The sequence below is a fragment of the Lissotriton vulgaris genome, unplaced genomic scaffold (genome assembly GCF_964263255.1).
Source record: "Lissotriton vulgaris unplaced genomic scaffold, aLisVul1.2 SCAFFOLD_843, whole genome shotgun sequence".
NCBI classification, from domain to species: domain Eukaryota; kingdom Metazoa; phylum Chordata; class Amphibia; order Caudata; family Salamandridae; genus Lissotriton; species Lissotriton vulgaris.
Genome location: NW_028253822.1, coordinates 319,589 through 341,219, shown reverse-complemented (window position 1 = coordinate 341,219; position 21,631 = coordinate 319,589). Strand labels below are relative to the sequence as shown.

At 43.1% G+C, this 21,631-nt stretch overlaps 1 protein-coding gene across 1 annotated transcript in view; it reads right to left on the bottom strand.

Annotated features, from left to right (window-relative positions):
• LOC147660746 (protein-glutamine gamma-glutamyltransferase E-like) overlaps positions 1–21,631 on the bottom strand; it is a 238,891-nt gene that overhangs the window by 41,806 nt on the left and 175,454 nt on the right. The window contains exon 11 of the mRNA XM_086951486.1: positions 16,846–17,003. Within this exon, the coding sequence (XP_086807612.1) occupies positions 16,846–17,003 (158 nt within the window). The remainder of the gene's footprint in view (positions 1–16,845; positions 17,004–21,631) is intronic.

Below are 21,631 nucleotides of genomic sequence, written 5' to 3'. Positions count from 1 at the left end.
CTACCTCGTAGGGTAAATGTATCATGCTTTTCCTACACTATAGCTGCGTAAAGGCCCAGAAGAGTTCTCTCCAGTGACCCTGTGTGTCTATAACTTTGCCACCGTGCCCATAGGCGCCAAGGTCCCTCGAGTGAGCTGTCCATCACAGTGGGGGGAAGGGCGGGAAGAGGTTGCATAGCCTAGTGTGTGTGGGGCCGGGCATCTGTGCGAGTTCACATGCCTCTTGTTTATAAAGGGTCAGAGACCGATCAGAGCAGCAGATGAGGAGAAAGCAGTAAGTACTACCTCGTTGGGTAAATGTATCGTGCTTTTCCTACACTACAGCTGGGTAAAGGCCCAGAAGAGTTGTCTCCAGTGACCCCGTGTGTCTGTAACTTTGCCACCGCGCTCATAGGCACCAAGGTCCCTCGAGTGAGCAGTCCATCACAGTGGGGGAAAGGGCGGGAAGAGGTTGCATAGTCTAGTGTGTGTGGGGCCGGCTACTGTGCGAGTTCACATGCCTCTTGTTTATAAAGGGTCAGAGACCGATCAGAGCAGCAGATGAGGAAAAAGCAGTAAGTGCTACCTCGTTGGGTAAATGTATCATGCTTTTCCTAGTCTACAGCTGCGTAAAGGCCCAGAAGAGTTGTCTCCAGTGACCTTGTGTGTCTGTAACTTTGCCACCGCGCCCATAGGCGACGATGTCCCTCGAGTGAGCTCTCCATTACAGTATGTGAAAGGGCGGGAAGAGGTTGCATAGCCTAATGTGTGTGGGGCCGGGCTTCTGTGCGAGTTCACATGCCTCTTGTTTATAAAGGTCAGAGGCCGATCAGCGCAGCAGATGAGAAAAAAGCAGTAAGTGCTACCTTGTTGGGTAAATGTATCGTGCTTTTCCTACACTACAGCTGCGTAAAGGCCCAGAAGAGTTGTCTCCAGTGACCCCGTGTGTCTGTAACTTTGCAACCGCGCTCATAGGCACCGAGGTCCCTCGAGTGAGCAGTCCATCACAGTGGGGGAAAGGGTGGGAAGAAGTTGCATTGCCTAGTGTGTGTGGGGCGGGGCTTCTGTGCGAGTTCACATGCCTCTTGTTTATAAAGGGTCAGAGACCGATCAGAGCAGCAGATGAGGAGAAAGCAGTAAGTGCTACCTCATTGGGTAAATGTATTGTGCTTTTCCTACACTACAGCTGCGTAAATGCCCAGAAGAGTTGTCTCCAGTGATCCCGTGTGTCTGTAACTTTGCCACCGCGCCCATAGGCGCCAAGGTCCCATGAGTGAGCTGTCCATCACAGTGGGGGAAAGGGCGGGAAGAGGTTGCATAGCCTAGTGTGTGTGGGGCAGGGATTCTGTGCGAGTTCACATGCCTCTTGTTTGTAAAGGTCAGAGACCGATCAGCGCAGCAGATGAGGAGAAAGCAGCCTCCTGGTCACTGGAAATACAGGGGCATTGCGCTCGAGAAACTCATGGATGCCTAGACCTCCATCACGGATTACAGCTATTTGTAGATGGTAGATTTAGGGAGAAAGCACACCTGCCTAGCTTCGACCGTGCTCACTAGATTTGTGGGCTGATTAATAATGCGTTACTGAATTTGAGCTTCAACTCGGGAACCTGCTTTTTTTATATCTGTAAGTGCTTCCTGCTGAGGTTTAATTTTTGTGACAGGAGCCTCATTCCCTAATTGTAACTATTCTCTGACCCTGCTTCGAGGGTCAGAGCAGGGTCAGAGAATAGTTGCAAGTAGGCAACGAGGCGCCGCTCAGAAGCACTTACAGGGTTACAGCAGGTGCCCAAGTTTACGTTAATTTCTTTGTAAACCTTTTGTAAATGGTTACAAAGAAATTAGCTACAACTTGGGCACGTGCTGTAACCCTGTAAGTGCTTCCTGAACAAAATTCATCCCGCTAGCGGATTCGCTGATTTTGCCACGATTTCGCGAGATTAGCGGATTGCAAAATTGCGAAAAATCCGCAAATTCCGCGGGCAGAACGAATTTTCGGCCCATACTTAGCAGACATCCCTGGATGATTTCAATGGTGTTTTTGGGCTTTTTGGAAGAGAATACAGTGTGGCAGGCCAAGATATTCTTAGATGCAGCTGGGGCCCTGGGTTTCGTTTTTTTGTGGGACAGGAGGTGGTGTGCAGAAGGTTGGCCACTTTCACTGGTTGAGTCAAGGTTGGAGCAATGCTTTCTTGGAGTTTTTTCCACTGTTGGTGGCTTTGGCAGACTGGGGGAGTTGATGAACAGGACTGTACTGTTCCATGTGGGCAACATGGCTGTGTGGAACTAGTGCATCAGGCAGACAACAAGGGATTTGAGGATGTTGAGGCTGTTAAGGAGGTTCATGCTGGTGTGCTTGAGGTTTAATGATGTGTTCAGGGTGAGGCATGTAATAGCTGATTCCTTGTCACGGAGGCAGTGGCAGCATTTTCGCCGGCTGGTGCCAGGAGCAGAAGAATTCAAGACACAATTACCGGCAGACATATGGGCCTAGGGGGAGTGAGAGTTGTGAGAATGGTCTAGAGGTCGCTGGCAGAGTCTACCAGGAGGAGTTACAGACTGGCATGGAGCTAATGTGGGGAGTTTTCAGACTGTCCTTTGGAAATGATGCGGCTGGAGCCACAGGACACTGAGTAGGGAGTTTTGAGTTTTATTTTATCTTGTATTGACAAAGGTATGTTGGCTATGACTGTTACAGGCAAGTTGGCAGGAATCACTTTCTATGACAAGCTGTACTTTAGTCTTGACCCTGCCAAGGATGAGAATCTGGGCTGGGTCCTCAAATGGTGGGGCAGGGAAAAGGGTGTGGGGAGGGTGGCGTTGAAGGAAGCTTTGTTTCAACGATCATTTTGAGGTTGCAGTTTTTTGGCTATGTATGATCTGGATGCTTTTTGGGGTTTCAGAGCCTTTTGGGTACCGCTGGACAAGGGGGGGTGTTGTATGAAAGGTGCAGTTGGAGCGGGGTAAGTTGTGTATTTGAATGCTGCAGTCTAAGGCGAATCAGTCGGGCAGGTGTAAATGGAGGTGGCAGCAGTGAAGTCTAACCTGTAAGGGAAAGGAGTGGTTTCCTGTTTAAGCATAGCCAGTGTTCATCATGAATTTTTTGTCGCGCAGATGGCAGTCCATTGTTGCGGTGTTGTGCATGATTTGGCACAGACTTGGTAGAGACCCAACAAGGTTCAGTACGCAGTACTTCCAGATTCAGACAGCGATGGCGGCAGCACGCTTGGGGTGGTCTTGGGATGGATTTATCAGATTGGCAGGTCGAGGTCGAGGTGCTGTGAGCACTGTGCGAAAGCAGTGGGTGACTTTTCCGGGTGGGAGGGAGTGGGGGGTAAGGTGAGTGAGCAAATTGCCTCTTTTTTTCTGCTACAGGGTGCGTGAATGGTCCAGGGTCTAAGGCTTTTACCTGGATTGTTGGACATATCTTTGTACACTGGGTAGCGAATTATGCAGACCAACAAGTCTATGGACGGAAATTAGGCCTGCAGAGCAGCCATTACGATTTGTTTTGGTGGGGTAAACGGGGAATGCATTGGGGTTCCTTGTTGCCATAGCTGACAAAGGTGGTTCTACAGGGGGGTTGCCGAACATGATCCTGATTCATCTGGGGGAAAATAACTTGGTTCGTTTGTCAGGACTGACTTTGCTCTAACATATGCAGAGGGACTTGGAGGAGATCAAGAGAAAATTTTCAGGCACATATTTTATCTGGACCGTGTTTGTGCCACACAGGGTTTGGCAGGGGGCTTGAAACATGCTGTGATTGATAAGGCCCAGAGGAAGCTGAACATGGCAAGAGGGTTCTCTATTTGGCTCAGGACAGCAAGGTCATTGCACATGGGGGGTTCAAGCAAGAGGAGCCAGGTCTTTTCAGGGATAAAGGGGTGTACCTTTCACACCTGGGAAATGCATATTACATTATGGAATTTCAGGATGTGGTGAGCACTATATGAAATGAGTCAATTTGGAGCTGAAGGTCTTATTGCTGTAAGGCAAAAGTTGCACGTTGTTCTTGGGTGGGCAGGAAATTGCTCTTCAGGGTTTTCCTGGTTTGCATTTTTTTAGGGGGTGGTGAGTCCCATGTGGGCATATCCACCTGTCGAGGGGGAGGAAGGGAGCACAGGTGACTGAAGGCAGTGCATGGGATGTAACGAGCAAGGGAAGGAAGTCAAGGGAGGTGGTTGTAGGCTCGACTGAAGGAGTGACTGGGTATATGGAACAAGGTCAGCGAGAGAAACGGAGAATAATTAAGCAAAGGATATGGACTTACTGGAGAATTGGAGACGTGTGAGTTGTGAATGATGCGAGGAGAATGTTGAGCTAATGTTAATGTTAATGATATTCAATAGAATGTTAGCAACCTGTCCAAATAAATGGCCTTTTATGCTAATACAGCAACGTGGAGTGTGGTTTTTGTACAATGTCGGTCACCGGGAGAAGTGAAGGTTGCAGACCAGTCTTCCTCTGGGGGTGCTTTGTGCTGGCCACAGGACAGGGTGTGGATAGGTTAGTTAGGGAAAGGGGCGGATTAGGCTATATAGGCATCAGGAGAGGCATATCCAGCCTCTTCCTGACGCCGAGCACCACCAGGAGGGGAGGTGATTAACAAGTCCTCTCGCCCACCCTGGATGTGATAGAAGGTTCCTGGTGGTAGTCCATTTACAGTGTGTTGCCAGTTTAGGACAGGTTGCAGGCTGTAGTAGGTGTTTTGGGGATGGCAAGTCACATGCAGGCCTATCCACCACTCATGGGAGAGGAAGGGGGCACAGGAGGGAGAAGGGAGAAGTGTGGCTCATTGGTTAGAGGAGGCAGACCCTGATGCAAAGGTCAGACCCGGGACCAGGGTTCAATTTCCGACGCGGCAGGGTCTTGAGCTCAAAATGTCCACAGACTTGATAATTCTTGCCTCGGTGCCTACTCGAATCATGGGTTCACACTCTGTGAGTCTGGGCAATAGCTTGCTTAATCTCCACTACGGCCCCACCGCGATGGGATGCCTGGTCTTCACCTTGGGGATGCCCAGTAGGGGCTATCTCGCAGGGAGAGCCAGGACGGGTTCCCAAAGCAAGCGCTAAGAGACCTGTTGGTGATTTGGCGCTATATAAATCGAAATTAACATACCATAACAGGTGACTGAAGGATGTGCATTGGATGGGATGAGCAAGGAGTGTTTTACCCAGCCCTTCCCTGAGCTTCAACAGATCACTTAAGGGCCGTACCAAACCCCTACCTGTTGTTAGAAGATGCCTAACCCATCACTTCACAATAAAGCTCAGACAAGGACCTGCCAGTCCTTTGTTTTACTAGACATACTGATGCTACACCAAGGGGAAAGGGAAGAAAAACCGACCAGAACCAGTTTTATGGTTAGATCAAGGGGTGTCCCCAACAATAGGGAGGCACTGGGTATAAAGGTGGCATCCCTAGATCCTCAAATTATAACACACCGAGCCCAAATATTCTGACTGGATTTTTCATAATTTGGTGTCATTTTATTTATTAACATATCATCTTTTTTTCTAAAATGGTTTGGGGTTATTTTTGTGTTACTTTTTCACCTTATTGCTGTTTGTGTGCTGGATAAATACTCTATACATTGCCTCTAAGTTAAACCTGACTATGTAATGCCAAGCTACCAAATGGTTTATCACAAGTTTAATTATTGACATTTGTGGTCCACCCCTGAGAAGGACTGTGATCATTTTTTGATGTAGCTCTCACCCTCTTCAACAAATATACATTTTTTTTACACTGGGCATTATAGCAATAATCATCAGCTGTCTAAATCTTTCATTCCCTCATATTTAATAAGAAGTATTTCTGATTGCAAGATGTCAGACAGAATTCTTCAAGAGGATAAAAAGTTATATCAAGCCAACAAGGGGCAGCGTAATTATGGTTTTCATAAGAATTCAAGAGTACAACTTCAGCTCAAGTGCCACATGGCCTAAGTAGCTGTAGCCACTGACCATATGGCCTGATGTCTCTGGTAAGGGAAACTGCCTCTAACCCAGCACAGTGACCAAAGGCAAGTGTTATCAAGGGACTAGTAAGACATGAGAGTTGATGAGGAATTAGAAACTTGCTCAATGAAAGTTTCAAAAAGCGAAAATGGGTATCTTCTTGACCTGGTATCTTCTTGACGGGGTCCTGCACAAAATCAGGAGTTGAAGGATTTTGCACCATCTCGGTCAGTGTACAGAGAATGTAAGAATTTTATAGCGTCTCATATTGTGAATGGAGGCCCTGGTTGATCCTGTCTCTGGCAAGACACACAAAAATATGGGATCAGCTTTTGCATGTCCCTGTAGTCTGCATCTTACCTTTATTCTTTCTAGGACCGGTAAGCAACAAAGCCTACAGAAGATTTAAGTGTGCAACCCTGCCTTAGGAATAAAGTGATGCCCATTCCTGCTGTTGCATTGTGCCTTACAGTTGTCTTCCATGGTGATGTATTTTGTCAGAACGAAAGAAAAAGATGCATATGGAAAGGAGACAATAACGTGGTGAATTCTGCCTTATGTAGCTCAGGCTTGAACTATATAAAATGTACTAAGATATTTTTTAGAACCCTCATATTGAACTTGGGTCACAGATTCCTTGACCAAGGACCCCATAATGTTGTTGCAGTCTCAATGTTCCTAGGAAAAAAATAAACCTGATAAATGAAGCACCCTTAATATAGAGAATGGGGAGTGGGAGTCCCTTTTCACTGCTATCCCATATAGTGAGTGTATTTAAAGTGAAATATTAAGCGAGTGCCTCTCCTGCAGCTGTATTGTACCTAACAGTTGTCTTTTATGTTGATGCATTTGTTAGGATGAAAGAATATGATACCTATTGAGAAGAGACAATAGCATACTTGTCCAATACTTACTAATGAATTCTGCCTCCTGTAGCACAGACTCGAATTACATTAGATGTACTAAGATATTTTTTAGAACCCTCACATTGAACATGGGTCACAGATTTAGGGAGGCAAAGCCCCAGCAACTTCTTTGGGCCTCGACCTGACAATGTTGTTGCTGTGGCAAGGTTCATAGGTAAGAAATAGACCTTACCATTGAAGCGTCCTTAATGAAGAAAGTGGGAACGGAAGCCAGATCTTAGTTGTGTGTTCAATTCCCTTTCACTTATACCCCACATAGTGCATGTATTTAAAGTGAAAAAAAGAACTGTCCAGATACCTCAAATACATCTATAAAATGTATATAGGTTCTTTTGAAGAATCCATACAGCATAGAAAGAACTGACCACATTTCTGTGTGCCAACGAATGCTTCATGATTAAGAGCCAACACAACCTCCCATAGGCCTGGACCTAATGCTGAATCTTCACCATCCCACTTATCCATAAAATCCCCACAGCAATATAAGGGCCAGATTTGGAGTTTGGCAGATGAGGACTTCGTCACAGAAGTAACAGATATCCTGTCTACATATTATAAGTGCATAGCAATATAATATAATGTACTAATAATAGGGTGGACAGGATATCCATGATGTTTGTGATGGAGTACCATCTACCAAACTCTAAATCAGTCTCTAAGTTTGCCAAATGAAGTTTAATATATAATTGAGATACTATATGGTATACATATCTGTCATCAAAAGAATGCTCATTAGTAGTCAAATGTTTCCCAAGTTTGACTTTAAAGCATTGCTGTAATGAAAACATACAGGATAGCTGAGAACTCAGTCCCACATTATCCAGTCCGAGTATTGGATTATTTAAGAAATCCATGTGTGTCAATTAAATCCCATAAAGATCTTATATTATTCTGCATGCTTGCATCAGCCCATACACCGGGAAGGGAAAGTCATTTTTCCTCAAACTATACCTTGAATTGTTTTAAACAATGTTTTTATATAAAAATAGGGCTATTAAATTTAGTTAATATATAATAGAGGAAGTCAGAGCTATAAGAAACATAAACCTAGGCACTGTGCACATGACTAGAGCATGTAAAAATTGTATGCAATGTAATCTAGCAGCCCAATACTAATGATGATAGTCTAGAAATAGGAGCACAAGAACCTCCAGAGCCCAGTAAGGTCAATGGGGCACTGCATGGGTACAGTTGACTTCCTGGGGGGCCATCCTTTGAGTAAAATACAATGCAAGCATTGGGAAGCCATTGAACACAGCACTACTCTAAGGCACCAATAGTCATATTCCGAGTCTAGGTCAACATTACTGATAAAGGGGAGAAAGGAGGAAAACCGACAATAGTCCTTACCAAATAACATCAATTCACACAGAGTTAATGTGGGTTGTCCTCTCTTTAAGCATGATCTATTGGAAGGAGGCGAGCAAGTGGTGGTAAGTAGCCCAATGCCTCTGCACAGTTTATTCCATGTGAAGATGGACTTAAGGCAGTAGTGATTGGCATATATTTGACAATTACATGGTATCTATCATTAGGTTTAAGTTTTTATTTGTGAATGTGGGTAATTTTAAAAAGTACAGAAAATCCGGGTATTTTGAAATAACAGAATGAAGTCTATAACAGAGAAATTTCTATTCAGAGATACTGATTCTGAGTTTTTATACCTAAAATGAACTGTCTTAAGGAAAAAACAGGTGAAAAGGGATGAGTGTTTATTGCCAGACATCAACGCCAAGAGATCTTGGTGGTTCAATTGTTCTGAAAAAAGGGAGGGCATTTCCACTAAGCCCTTTCAGTTTTGTGGAGTTGACAGATTAGGACGCTCTTTTTACTTTTGCAAGATTCTATAATCTATATATCTTACTATTTTTTTATTCTAGGTTTACAAACCAAATTAATATGTGTACAAGACTGAGGATAAACTTAGATAACACAGGCGTAACGGTGGTGGTTGGAAGCTGTGATCTCCAGTCCATTGCCTTTCCAATGGTTGAGGAGCAAAGCTGTCCCTATCAGTTCTTCAAATTTGAATCTTGCTCATATGTTTTCCTGCTGAGCTGTCACTAGCTGCACATATAAAGGCAGCTTGACTTGTGTTTCTCTCACTTACAAATACTTTAGAAATTGCTTCCAGCTTTGACAAGATGGGGTATAGTTTCCTCTGTAAATGTTATGTAAATGTTATCATATGTGTCCCCCACAATTATGGTGATGCCTTTTATCCTGGCTCACCCAGACACTTATTTAAATGCTCTAGTTTATCCAAATTGAGCATTTCCCATTGGCCATGACTGAATGTAAATTTGAGGCCATTTCTGCATCAAAGAGACTGCTGGAGCACATCAGTCAACATTTGGCATGTGACTCCTTCTTGTCATTATTTTATGTCCCAGCTTTCATCTCTCCTAAATGATAATCATGCAATGCTAACACCCATTTCTCAATATGAATTAAATTACCAGATAAGGATATAGCTAGTCATTAGGTGCTTATAAGCAATGTTAGTAAATTTCCTGCTGAATGTGATACCCATCCTTTCATGAGTTAGTGTGATAACGTTAGGGCTTTCCAAAATGATGATTATTGTTGGATTTGCAGTGCATGCTTGCGTGTTTGAGCAGATATTTTAGTGACAGAGACTTTCCTTTAAGGTTTAGTCTTTCGTTTCATTACAAAACACATTTCTCATAGCCAGCAACTTTATTCACTCTTAATAAATCTGCACAAAGCCTTCTTAAATTCATAAAATGTTATTTCTGAACGTAAACATGTTTGTATGACAATTCTGAGCCCAACCTTGTAGGGGGCAGGGGGCTTGCTCAAAATTGTTTTTCAAATTGTGTACACATAGACATTGATTGTGAAATAATAACATATGGATGGGCAAGATGGAACATGAGAAAAGTCAGCGTGTAGTAATATAATAATGCTAAGTGTCTGCTTCCTAAAAAATTCATGACCCCCCCCCCTTTTTCGTTTCTTGAAAAATCCCCCTATTAAGGCTACAGCATGTGTGTATATATTGTTTGTCACACGTCTGAAGCGATAAAATATCCGGCGATAGCGGCTCAATGCGTGAATATGGCTGGAATAGTCAGGCATTATCACAAATGGGGACTTAACCTGAATATCCACCTCCCATTGGATATACAGGTTAAGTCATGGTCTGAGCAGGCGTTAGGTTCTGGCGATATTCGTGCTTAGTGCGATTTTTTTAATCGCTTCACCTGCCTTGCTAATAGGTGATAGCTGTGTTAGCTGTATTAGTGACTGCTTTCAGTCGCTAACAGGTTGGTACGCCAACTTTGCATGTCGTTAGTGATAAATATCACTGACATGCAAAGCGGGCCCCAAACCTGTAGCTATCGCCTATAAGCTGTCGCTAACTGCTGTTAGCGACAGCTTGCTAATAGGGCAATAAAAATATTGCCGCTTTAGGTGGAAAAAGCGGCAATATCGTCCTTGCTAATATGCCCCATAGTGTTTCTGAATCTGGTCAGCATCCCCTGCAAATAAAGGAGGCAAGCTACAGTATTATGAAACTGATTTGAATGCTATGGGCAGCAATCATGTTGTGTCTGTCCAACTACATATTGATGTCCCAACATAATCATTGAGTTAATCTATATGAAACGACTGTTTGAATGTCTTAGAGTTTGTTATGAAAGCAGCAATCTTTAAAAATGGTCCAAAATATATTAATATGGCCCCCCTTTGACCTTGAGGAGAAAAAAAAGAACACATTTATTTTGCCTACTGTAGAAAAATACTTATTTTTGTCTGATCAACTCCAATATATTTGGTCTCATGCTACTTGTTTTATTGACTCTGTGCACTGTGACTTTCCTAACTAGGCCCAGGGGCATGTGCTCTTACCACTTAAACATGTTGCAATTGTCTATACTCCTACTTTGCTTATTTAACTTACCTATAAGTCCCTAGTATATGGTGCAAAGTATACCCAGGACCTGGAAATTAAATGTCACTAGTGGATTGCAGCAAAATTGTGCCATCCGCTACAGACACAGAGAAAACATGACTACAGGCCTATCACTGTAAACTGTCTCTGCAGTTTAAAAACTGTAAATGCGACGTGCCCCAAAAACATTTTTTGACAGGCTTAACTGGCCGTAAGGCAGGGTAAATGGGATTTAAAAGTAGAACATTTGAAAGTTTAACAGTGAAATGGCCTCAAAATCCATGTTCACTGTAGTAGGTTTAGATGTTCCATAAGAAAGCATTAGGATACAAAATGAAGCTTAATAATGTTATCTTGGCCTAGGAAACAACTACAAATTTCAATCTTGACTTTTTAAAATATTTATGACAAGCCGAAATGGTAAAGTTGGGTTTGTCATAAATATTTTAGAAATGGTACATTTAGAAAGTTATGTTTTCACTGCCTAAAGCATCTGTAAATCCATTTGAATGAGCTTCTACCTGTCACCCAGGTGCTGAATAGAATCTTTGGTGAGCTGTAAACTTGCTCCCTGAGCTGGGACAAATGCTTTGGGTCAGGGGAGGTATTCGGTTTCGCTGGCAGGAGGACAATCTGGGCTGTTTCAGGAAATTGTTTAACTTCTAAGTGGTCAACCCAGTCAAAGATTAATAATAGTTGACATCTTGGCAGAGCCACCTAGCCACGGAAGCACCAACCCCACTGGTAGAGGAACTGTTCCCAGAACTAGTTTGTAGTGAGTGCAGAGGAGGGGTTGCATATGCCCCTGTCCACACAACTGGGGTGGGCATAAGAGTTCTGCACAGGAGAAGAAAGGTTCTACCATCTTGATTTTAAGTAAAGAGCGCACTGTGGGGATGTTTGCTGTAGGGCACACAGGAACTGCTGTAAAAATGGGTATGGTTACCCTTTCAATGATTTACCCTATTGGTTAGGAAGGGGCCAGGAGTCACCCCCCACTCACAGGCTAGGGCCAGGCTTAAAAGTGGTACCATGGTTCCAGAAAACTACTGGACTTGTGTAAGACAGAAGAAGGATTGCACCTGCTGTTGAGACCTGCAATGAAATCTGATAGGCTAAACTTGCTCTCACTCGAGGACAAATCAGTGGGCTCCAACAATCAGTTGGCTGATCTGCTGTTAAGATTAACGGACACAACAAACTGCTAGAATCCTTTTCCTGAAGTGCCCAGCTGACCAATTCGAACTTGTCCCATCCTTGGACCCTGCTGGTAGAAACAGAAGAATTCAGTAGAAGGCTTCTATTTCAGAGACTAAGCCAGAAGGTAAAACGGCCCGCTGGATCGAACCCGGGGTCATAATTATAATCCCCTTTCGCCACCACAACATCACTTTTAGTGATGTTGTGATGGCGATAGGAACATTGCCTTATTTACAAAGCAGCGCTTAAGCCACTTAAAGTGGCTTAATGTTGCCTTGTAAATAATTCCCCCTTTCATGCTGTATTTAGAGTGAAAGGGGCGAGAAATGGGTGTTGTGTGGCTTCCAACCCATGATCTGTGACTGAGGGTGAGTGTCTAGAATGTTTCAGCACTCCGTCCATCATCTCCTTGTGTTTGCTAATGTTTACCCTAAGTTGGCAGGGTATGCCCAGACATGGGTCTCTTGCTCACTTTGCCACTGGATTCAAGCTAGCCTGACTGATGAGGGCTATTAGCCTGAAACCGGTCCCAGGATGCTTGTTTCTGGTCCAGGGATGAAATGGCTTTGCAGTTCGGGCTGGACTGTTCCCATGAGGCGCAGGGTCAAAAAAATTTGCATATATCTATGTCTGAACTGGGGTGGCACATTGAGCTAAAAAACGATGATGGATTTAACCCAGATCTGTGGCTGGGGGTGAGTGTCTGGAAAGTTTCAGTGCTCCGTCCATCATCTCCTTGTGTTTGCTTTGTTCCAGCGCAACACCCATTGATTTTGACACTTCCTTCTATTTACAAGGGCAGTGTACATAGGAGGCAGCGCCAAAATTAAGACCAGGGAAAACCAGGTCTTAAATCGGTGAAACAAGGAGAAATGCTTCATTTCTCCTCGTTTTTGCTGTTTCCCTGAATGCTGCCTTGCGCAACACTCATAAAAACTGCAAATTGACTATGATTGTTAATGTACAGGAAGATCCTCCATCCTGCCCATAAAAAAATAATTTTTTTTAAATACCGTTTTACAACTTATATGTGTGCTGGATTAATAAGCACACATAAAAGTTACAAAACAGCATTTCAAGATTGTTTATATGCAGGAAGGGGGACCTTCCTCCACATAAACAATCTTCCCTTGAACAAAGGCACCCTTGAACAATGGTGCAAGGATGCTTGTGTCGGGGCTAGGCAGGTGAAGTTATTGCCAGCGCAGGGAGAAATGCAGAGCTACACCTTATTCTTGTGAATGTGGTGCAGCCCTGCGTTTCTAAAGTGACGGAGCGTATCGCTAGCCTTCTAGACTTAACGACATGCTCCACCATTTTCTTCGTAAATATGCCCCCTGGTTTCTCTATCCAACTCATGCTCCATTGTGGTAGGCCTTAAATCGCACCAAGGTACCAGTTACGCGTAACTAGATGACCGCAGTTGTTGCTTAAAGTTTTTCACGCTATTTTCATTTAGAATTTAAAAAATTCATATCTCAGTTTACTTTACTGGATTTTATGTCACTTTGGTGTCATTTTCCCGATTAAATTATTTTCTAGTTTTATAAATTGGAGTTGGATTTTTATTTTGTTGTGTTTTCTACTTTTGAACTCTTTTAATACTTCTCAATGCTTTTCGCATTTTCTCAAGTTAAGCATGTCTAATCTTTGCATTAGCTACGAGGGGTGAGCTCAGGTTTAAATTACTGTAACATTTACTGGACTTAATACTAGTGGTGGACTACCATCCACCCCAACTAATAATATACTTTCTCACACCTAAATGTTGACTTTGGACCTTATTTAGTGTCTGGCAGAGGACATGCTTCATCACATACTTGGAAGATGTCTTGCAGACTGTATAACAAGTGCATTACAGACTATGTCGCGTGTAATATTGAAACACGATATCCATCATGTTGTGCCAGATATCTCATCTGCCAAACTCTAAATAAGGCCCTCATTTTGGGAACTTTTGTTGAGAATATGCTGAGTTTGGTAGATAATAAACTGTCTATCACAGCCAGCCCAAGGAAATCAGGACACTTCTGGTGGCTTTACCTTTTTAACTTATGTCCACTAATGACTTAGTCCTAGCATTTACTCATTGTTGCAAGAAGCACAGCGCCTTTAGACTGCTTAATCAGCAAAATGTGCTATATACATTTTTATACTCAAGCATTACTCATGCAAACATCTGCCACCAAATGTGCACTCCATTTACACAACAGTTGATAGAAATGAACAGACTGAATTGTTTTTGGGTCCAGCCCCTTGAAAACTGAGGGACATATTATCAAGGGGGTTTATCTCCGCTTTGTTGGCTTTAAAAGCCAAGAAAGCGGAGATAAAATTATCTCCCTATTACCTAGCTGTCGCTAACACCAGTTAGCGACAGCTAGTAGGAGATAGCGACCATCTTGAGACCCCGCTTAGCATGTCAGTGATATTTATCACTAATGACATGCAAAGTGGGCGTGCCAAGATGTCAGCGACTGGAAACAGTCGCTTACATCGCTATCTCCTATTACCAACTTTTGGAGATATTCGCGCTAAGCGCGAATATCTCCAAAAGCTAACGCCTGCCCATAGCAGTTCTTAGCCATGTTATCCAATGGGAGGTGGATAACATGGCTAAGAGCATTAGCTCAGTAATGCATGAATATCGCAGACTTTTCAGCGATATTCATGCATTACGGCTAATTTTTATCGCATTTGCGATAAACCTTGGTAATACCAAGGTTTATCTGCGATAAAAATCGCCGCTGCTCAACGGTAAAATTTTGTCTCTAACCAAGCAATAGCAATAATTATCGCTATTGCTTGGTAATATGCCCCTGAGTCTTAGCCCGTTCAATTCATAGTGTTACGGTGATGCATTAAAACCATTAAGTAATAGAACACTGCTTTGCGCTGTTAATAGCTATACAAAACAGGGCATGAATTGTTGTACAGTTCTGCTCTAGGTCACACACATTGAAAAACATTTGACTGAAATCAAATGTATCGTGATGATTTTCTGTTCTTAGTGATGTTTCTGTTAATTACTCAAGTTATGACAATCTTTCCTCTTATTGTGTGAACTACAGACAGGCTATTTACTTCTCGACATGGTCATGTTTTCAGGATTTAGTTTCCACTCTTTGTGAAGCTGATGGACTTTTCCTATATTATATGATATGTATGCAGGTCAGCTGTAGGATGGTGTTTACCAAATCATTGGACTACTGGTACTGTTGAGAAGCTCAAATGTGGAAACAATGGTGGTTAGGTTTCCAAATGGAGGACTCCATTGGGAGGGTGAGACATCTGATCCTTTCCTTGTACTGAGTAAGTATAGATGACATAGGCTCTTTTGAACATCGGGCTAACTATAACATCAAACACTTGCCTCTCTTTCTACTGAGCACAATTAGATTTACCAAAGAAATGTTTTGCAAAACCCTGTTCCTGTGTATCCATTTCTGCCTGTTGCCCATCATTAGCACGGAGCAGCACATGCTTATCATTTGTCAAATGCATGGCCTTATCTAATAGGTACATATGTGTTGGTATTTAGAAGCTCTGTTCTTGATGACTTCTTGGCCACTGTTCTCATTGTGCATAATATACAGCCTTGAGCATGACTTTCCGGATATGCAGAATTTACTGTTAGTTTTGGGGCATGGAGGACATGTGGCCACTAGGTGCGATTATGAACCTATCACTGTCTTCCTGTAGGAATGCCCAGATTGCCTATGATTTTTGTATTTGCACAGTCTACCAATGGACATCGATTTGTGATGTCAGTTTCAGAGGGAATGCACACGATTGAAGGTTTTGTTGAAAAATGTTGGAGCAGAAACAATAGTCGTCCCATGTTTTGGAGGGAGTGAAGAAGCAGATTCTCAAAATGTGGAAATCGATTGGGATTCCAATTGTTCAATGTTGTCCAGTTGATTTGATGCTTTTATCCAAATATGAACAAATGCAGGGCAGATAAGGGCCAATGAGTGTGCTTTTTGTGTATATCGGTGTTGTTTTTCATGTCCCTGATTGTATATGCTTTCTAATGTAGATCTTTCTATATAGATATAGTTTTATATACACTTACATTGTTGCCAGCAAGTCTAGTATGATTAATTTATTTGTGTGAAAATATGGTAGGGTGGTTATTCTGATTCTATGACTGAACATATGATTCGCACTTTCAGATTGTATCTAAGTCTAATGAAATGTATTAAAAACTAATGTTTTTGGAGATGTCTTGAAGTTAGCTGATAAAGTGGTGTGGGTTTTTGCATTTCATGAGAGAATAAATATGCAGTGGCGGCCGGTTCAGTATGGGGGTGTTGGGAGGTGTGTTTGATTGTGAAAAAAACATTCACTTACCTGATCGCCATGTCTCTCCACCATTTCTCCCATGACGTGCCTCCTCGGTTCGTCTTCTAGGAAGGACCCAGGCTCTCCTGAACTAATCACATATGCAGCATTGTGATTGGTCTGAGCATTGTTGTTCGGCGCTCAGATGGGAAATGGAAGCCTGGGTATGTTCTCCACCCAGGCTGCGAACATGCAAAGTGCTCATGACGTATTGGCCTGCCCAAACAGGGTTGGCCAAAGCTTCATGCACACTTTACAGTGCAGTAACCACTCCACCTCCCCGATGTCAGCGGAGCCAACCCCCTCCTTGCCCTAACCGGACAATACTAAAAATGAAATGAGAATAACTTCTGCTATTATCATTTTATTTTTTATTTTCACTGCTCATGAGCAGTGGGGCGAGACTCTTCCGCCTTAGAGGAGGAGCCACCACTGTAAATATGGAGTTAGCTAGAGCCAACAAACAACGGCCTGCTTCTCATGCTTTTCATATATCAGAAAATGTCCTTACCTTGATAGAAATGGGTGGGCTGGTGAGAACAATGTCCTTCTCCACAAGCCGTTTTTTACCCTGCTCGTCCTCACACAGAGCTGAGACCTTAATCATGTTGTCTTCAGTCAAGGCGCTTTCATACTGACAGTAGGAGATCTTCAGTGGGATCTGTTTCTCTGAAAATGCAGAAGATACAGCATGGTGAAAAAACATAAGGAATTATGGGAAATTATCTTTCTCTGGAGTTTAGTGATTAAAAGCTAAAGTTCTGGATTGCATTCCAAATGTCATGGCATGCCTGCTATCTATTAAGATTCGTTTTTTATGGATCTGTATTTATTTGGCAGTTTATATGGCATGTGTTAAGCTTGCGGGCATCAAGTGCTTTACATCAAAAACTTTCCAAAGTAACGTATACAATATCATAAGCAACACAAAATATCAGGATAAGACAATACAGGCAAAAATTGGCAACAATGAAACCAAACTGCAAGGTCAATAATTGAGGGTGCAAACAGAGGCCAGTTGGAGTAGAAAACAAATTCTATCGAGTAGTCAGTACATAGGTAGGCAGACCGGAGCACTAAAAGGAAATCAGGCGAACAGCCAAACAATTCCAATCTCAGTCTACAGGTAATCTAAAGAGAGGAAGGCAGAAAATTATAACCTGCCAAGCAGCATTGCTTCAGTGGATCCTGGGCTCCAGATCATGTCCTGAAATGTGCATATAAACTGTTCATGAGATCCAGAGATATTGCTGGCTCACGTTACTATGCAAGAAATATCTTACCTTCACAGGCACCATACATTAGCCTGAAATTGCCTTCCTAGCCCTTACCATCTAACACGAAGAAGGTAAACTCTACACAAGCCTCTTTAGAAAAGCCTACAGAGAGGAACACTCTCTTGGCTTACACTAGTAGCCACCCTAGGGCCCTACGTGCTGGTCTACCATGTGGCCAATTTCTGCACCTCTGAGGAAATTGTATCCATAAACAGGAATATTTCAGAGAGGCCTATATTTTACAAGACAAACTGGTGGAAAGGGGCTATCCCAAAAGAATAGTGAAGCATTCCCTCAAAAGTGCATGGTACTGCTCGAGAGAGGAACTACTAACTCCCCCAAAAAAGACCCCTCTTGATAAAATGATTTGTGTAACTACATTCTGCACCTACACAAACAGAATTCAAAACGTATTTAAATGTTTTTTTTTAAATGGCACTTAATTGAGAGTTTAGACCCCTCTTTGTAAACCCACATGTTTTCCTTTCAGCGAGGGAAAAATATCAAAGACCAATTGGTCCATTCCTCCATGCAATGCCCTAATACCACTAGAAGAAGAACTCTTGAAACAATCTTGGGTCTATTCCAACGAAAAGGTCACTTCTGTTGTGGTATTTGTATTGCATGTACTTTTTCCTTTGACACAAAGTTCTTTGAACATGGATTTCTCAAAAATTAACTTAAGTTTGTTTCTTATTGCAATTCACGCAATGTAGTATATTGCATTAGTGACTTGCCCTAAACATCGCAACCCATCAAGACCAGGGTCTGCCAACATCGGAGCAGAGTACGTTGAGCAGTGCCCAATGCACCCATGGTGTATCATTTCACAGGAAAAAACCCATACTGCAGTAGATACCAAATGGCAAGTGATTCATGTGGCAGTTGCAACATTACCCATATTCTGCAAAAAAAAGAGTGAAAATGGTTGGAACTTGGCAACTCCATTGATCAGGGATTTCATATCTCAGAGGAATGGCACAGTTTTGTAACAACTTTTTGTCATTAATATTTTGGTTATTTTGAACTTTCCTTCAGGAAAACGACCACATACAGATATGCACTATCATTGTAAATACCAAAGTTTTTTAACTGTTTGATATTTACTCATTGATTTTGTTTCCACAATAAATGTATATTCCTTTTCTTATCCTTCCCTCTTTATATGGTCCTCCATGAACTTTCCACTAGACCAAGAGACGCACTGGGATCCTGCTTGTCTCTCTAGAGCAAGGATTGCTTCTGCCCCACTAACAGACTGTTGCATACACATTTTGCTACGTCGTGCATCATCAGTAATGTCATACCGTCCCAGAGACACACAATTCTCCGGAATCATTGCTCTCCATTACAGTTTACGACACCTCGTGCACGTCTTTAGTCAGTACAATAAGTTATATAGTGCCCCAACATGTGCACTCTGCACTATCTAGCATTGTCTTCGTGAGGCGGAATTCGGCAGCCCACGTTTCTTCACCGAACGCAAATTATATTTCCATGTTCCACATCAGGGGCGGCCTTAGGCATGTGCAAGCTGTGCACCTGCACAGGGCTGCCAAAACCCAGGGGCCGCCACGCCAAAATATATCCTTAGTATAATAATCCTCTGAGGATGGATACATATTTGCGTGGCAGCCCCTGGCAGGGATTTGGCGGCCTCCGGCTCTGTTCCACTTCCAAACACCCCGACCCCCCCCCCCCCCCCTCTTCACTGGCCTACGCGCCGGCATTCCTCCTGGTTCCTGATTGACTTCTTTTTTTCCCTACCCACTGCTGGCCCGCTGGTACAGGCGTATATACCATTGCAAGCAAAATGAAGAGAATTCGGGTACACAAATCTGGTTATTCAAAACAAAGGAGAAAGGCGGCTCAGCAGGCTTTCGTAGCGTCACAGGAAGGAGCAATCCTGAACTTTATCACCCAAGGGAAACCTAGAGATGGAGGATCCTCTGGCCAGGAGACTGCTGATGCACTAGGTAAAATGTATCGTTCTGAGACGAATTCGGAAGGGTAGTAGCAGCCACAGGTACTGGCCATCTAACGCCTTTTCTGGACGTTTTATTAAAACACCTTCCTTTGCTCCGGGGTGCTCCTCCCCGCCCGGACCCTCTCTTCCGGGGCCCCCGACCTACGCTCCCTGCCCAAGGCCGCCATGAGCCTAGAGCCTGTCCACATCGTTTTGTGAAGCTGACTTTGGCAGCCCACATTTCCTTATCAGAAAGACGTACAACCATTCCGGTAGATATCGCCCGCTAGCAATTCCCTACGGCCTGGGTATGTGCATTGCTACCTCGTGGTATCCAGAACATTGTCCTTTCCTCATTGTTTCATGTTCCTTGTAGTTTATTTCTCTTCAATCCATAATGGCTCTCACTCCTTCATTTGATACAGACTTACGTGTCTTTAATATATTGAAACCTGTATCTCTATGTAGTTTTTATCCACTGCCAGATTGGGATGATTCCCTCCCTTACTAGAGTAAATCTCAATGGCTAATTGAAATCATTTTTCCTGCACTTGGCAATTCAGTTGCTAATCCTTGGTTTCCTTTCCCCCTTTCTTAAACATGAAGAAATACCTTTTCTACTCACTTTATTGGTGTGCACTTTACCAATCTGGCACACATTGCTCCTAGATCTATCTTCCTATTGCTACAATTTCTCATGTTTCTCTCTTCCCTTGGTTGAGCAAGTGTTTTTGTCTCATAACAGATGTCCCTTATATTAATATCTTGATGAGACCCCCCCCCCACTCTTTATGGGGTTGAAACATTGTAGGCCAGTGTAGGAAATTGCTAATTCATAAATGGTCGTTTTTATGTTTTAAAAAACCCTATTGTATGTTGTATTGTGTGACTCCCTTGGAGAAGCGTGGCTCAATGGTTAGAGCTGCAGACCCTGAAGCAGAGGTCTGGGCCGGGACCAGGGTTCAATTCCCGCCTCGGTGCCTAGTCTAATCATGGTTCCCGCCTCGGTGCCTAGTCTAATCATGGGTCCCACCCTGTGACTCTGGGCAATAGCTTGCTTAATCTCCACAACGGCCCCTGCAGCGCTTGGTTGCCTGGCTTCACCTTGGAGGTGCCCAGGAGTGGACATTTTACAGGAAAGCCAGGAAGGGTTCCACAGCGGCATGAATACAGCGCTACGAGACCTCAGGGTAGAAGTGCGCTATATAAATACAAACACATTTAAATTTTCCTTGTTTCTTTCACATGGGACACCAACCACAATCTGCTTCTCCTTGCAGACATTATTTTGTGTAAAACAGTATTTGGACTGTTGATTGTGTTCTGTATATAAGTTTCTCCATCGAAATCTTATTTTTCAGTTAAAATTTGTCATTGTGCATGTTTAATATTTCTTCTTACAGTGTCCACAAGAACCATTGTTTTTTTCCAAATATAGTGTATGCCCTGGCTTCTTGTGAGTAGGGTTGGTCTTGTTTTTCCGATACGCCACGTTACTATGTGGAAATGATTTAGGAAGCTAGACCCAGGTTAGTCATAGCAAAGGCGAGAATAGAATGGACTGTCATGAGCTTTAAACTCCATTTAAAAGAGAATCAATTGCCACAGGTGCCACACACCCGCACTGGGCTGTATAGCAATGGACCACAGCATTTCACGCTTGAGGGCCACTCACATGTGATACCTTCTATGAGCCAGAAGACGCTGATTAAATGATGACCGCCTCAACCCTGCTTCAATTTTGGAGAGAGCCACAGACACACCTCTTTAAAGAACACTATCATGTTACTGGTACATCAGTTTTTATATCAGAACCCAGCTACGCGTCCAAACACTTGTTGACTGCCTATTTGACCCCTTACAGCAATCTGCTGTGTTTTGACTATGTTGACATTGCACATATGACATACACATAAAAACCCCTATATCCTGTATGTCTGTACAATACCAAATAATAACAAACAACAAAGACCTCCATCTGGCAGACTGACTGTATCTAGTATTGATTCCATTCTTGAATATTTGTACACATGTTGTGATTGCTTCCTTTGAGT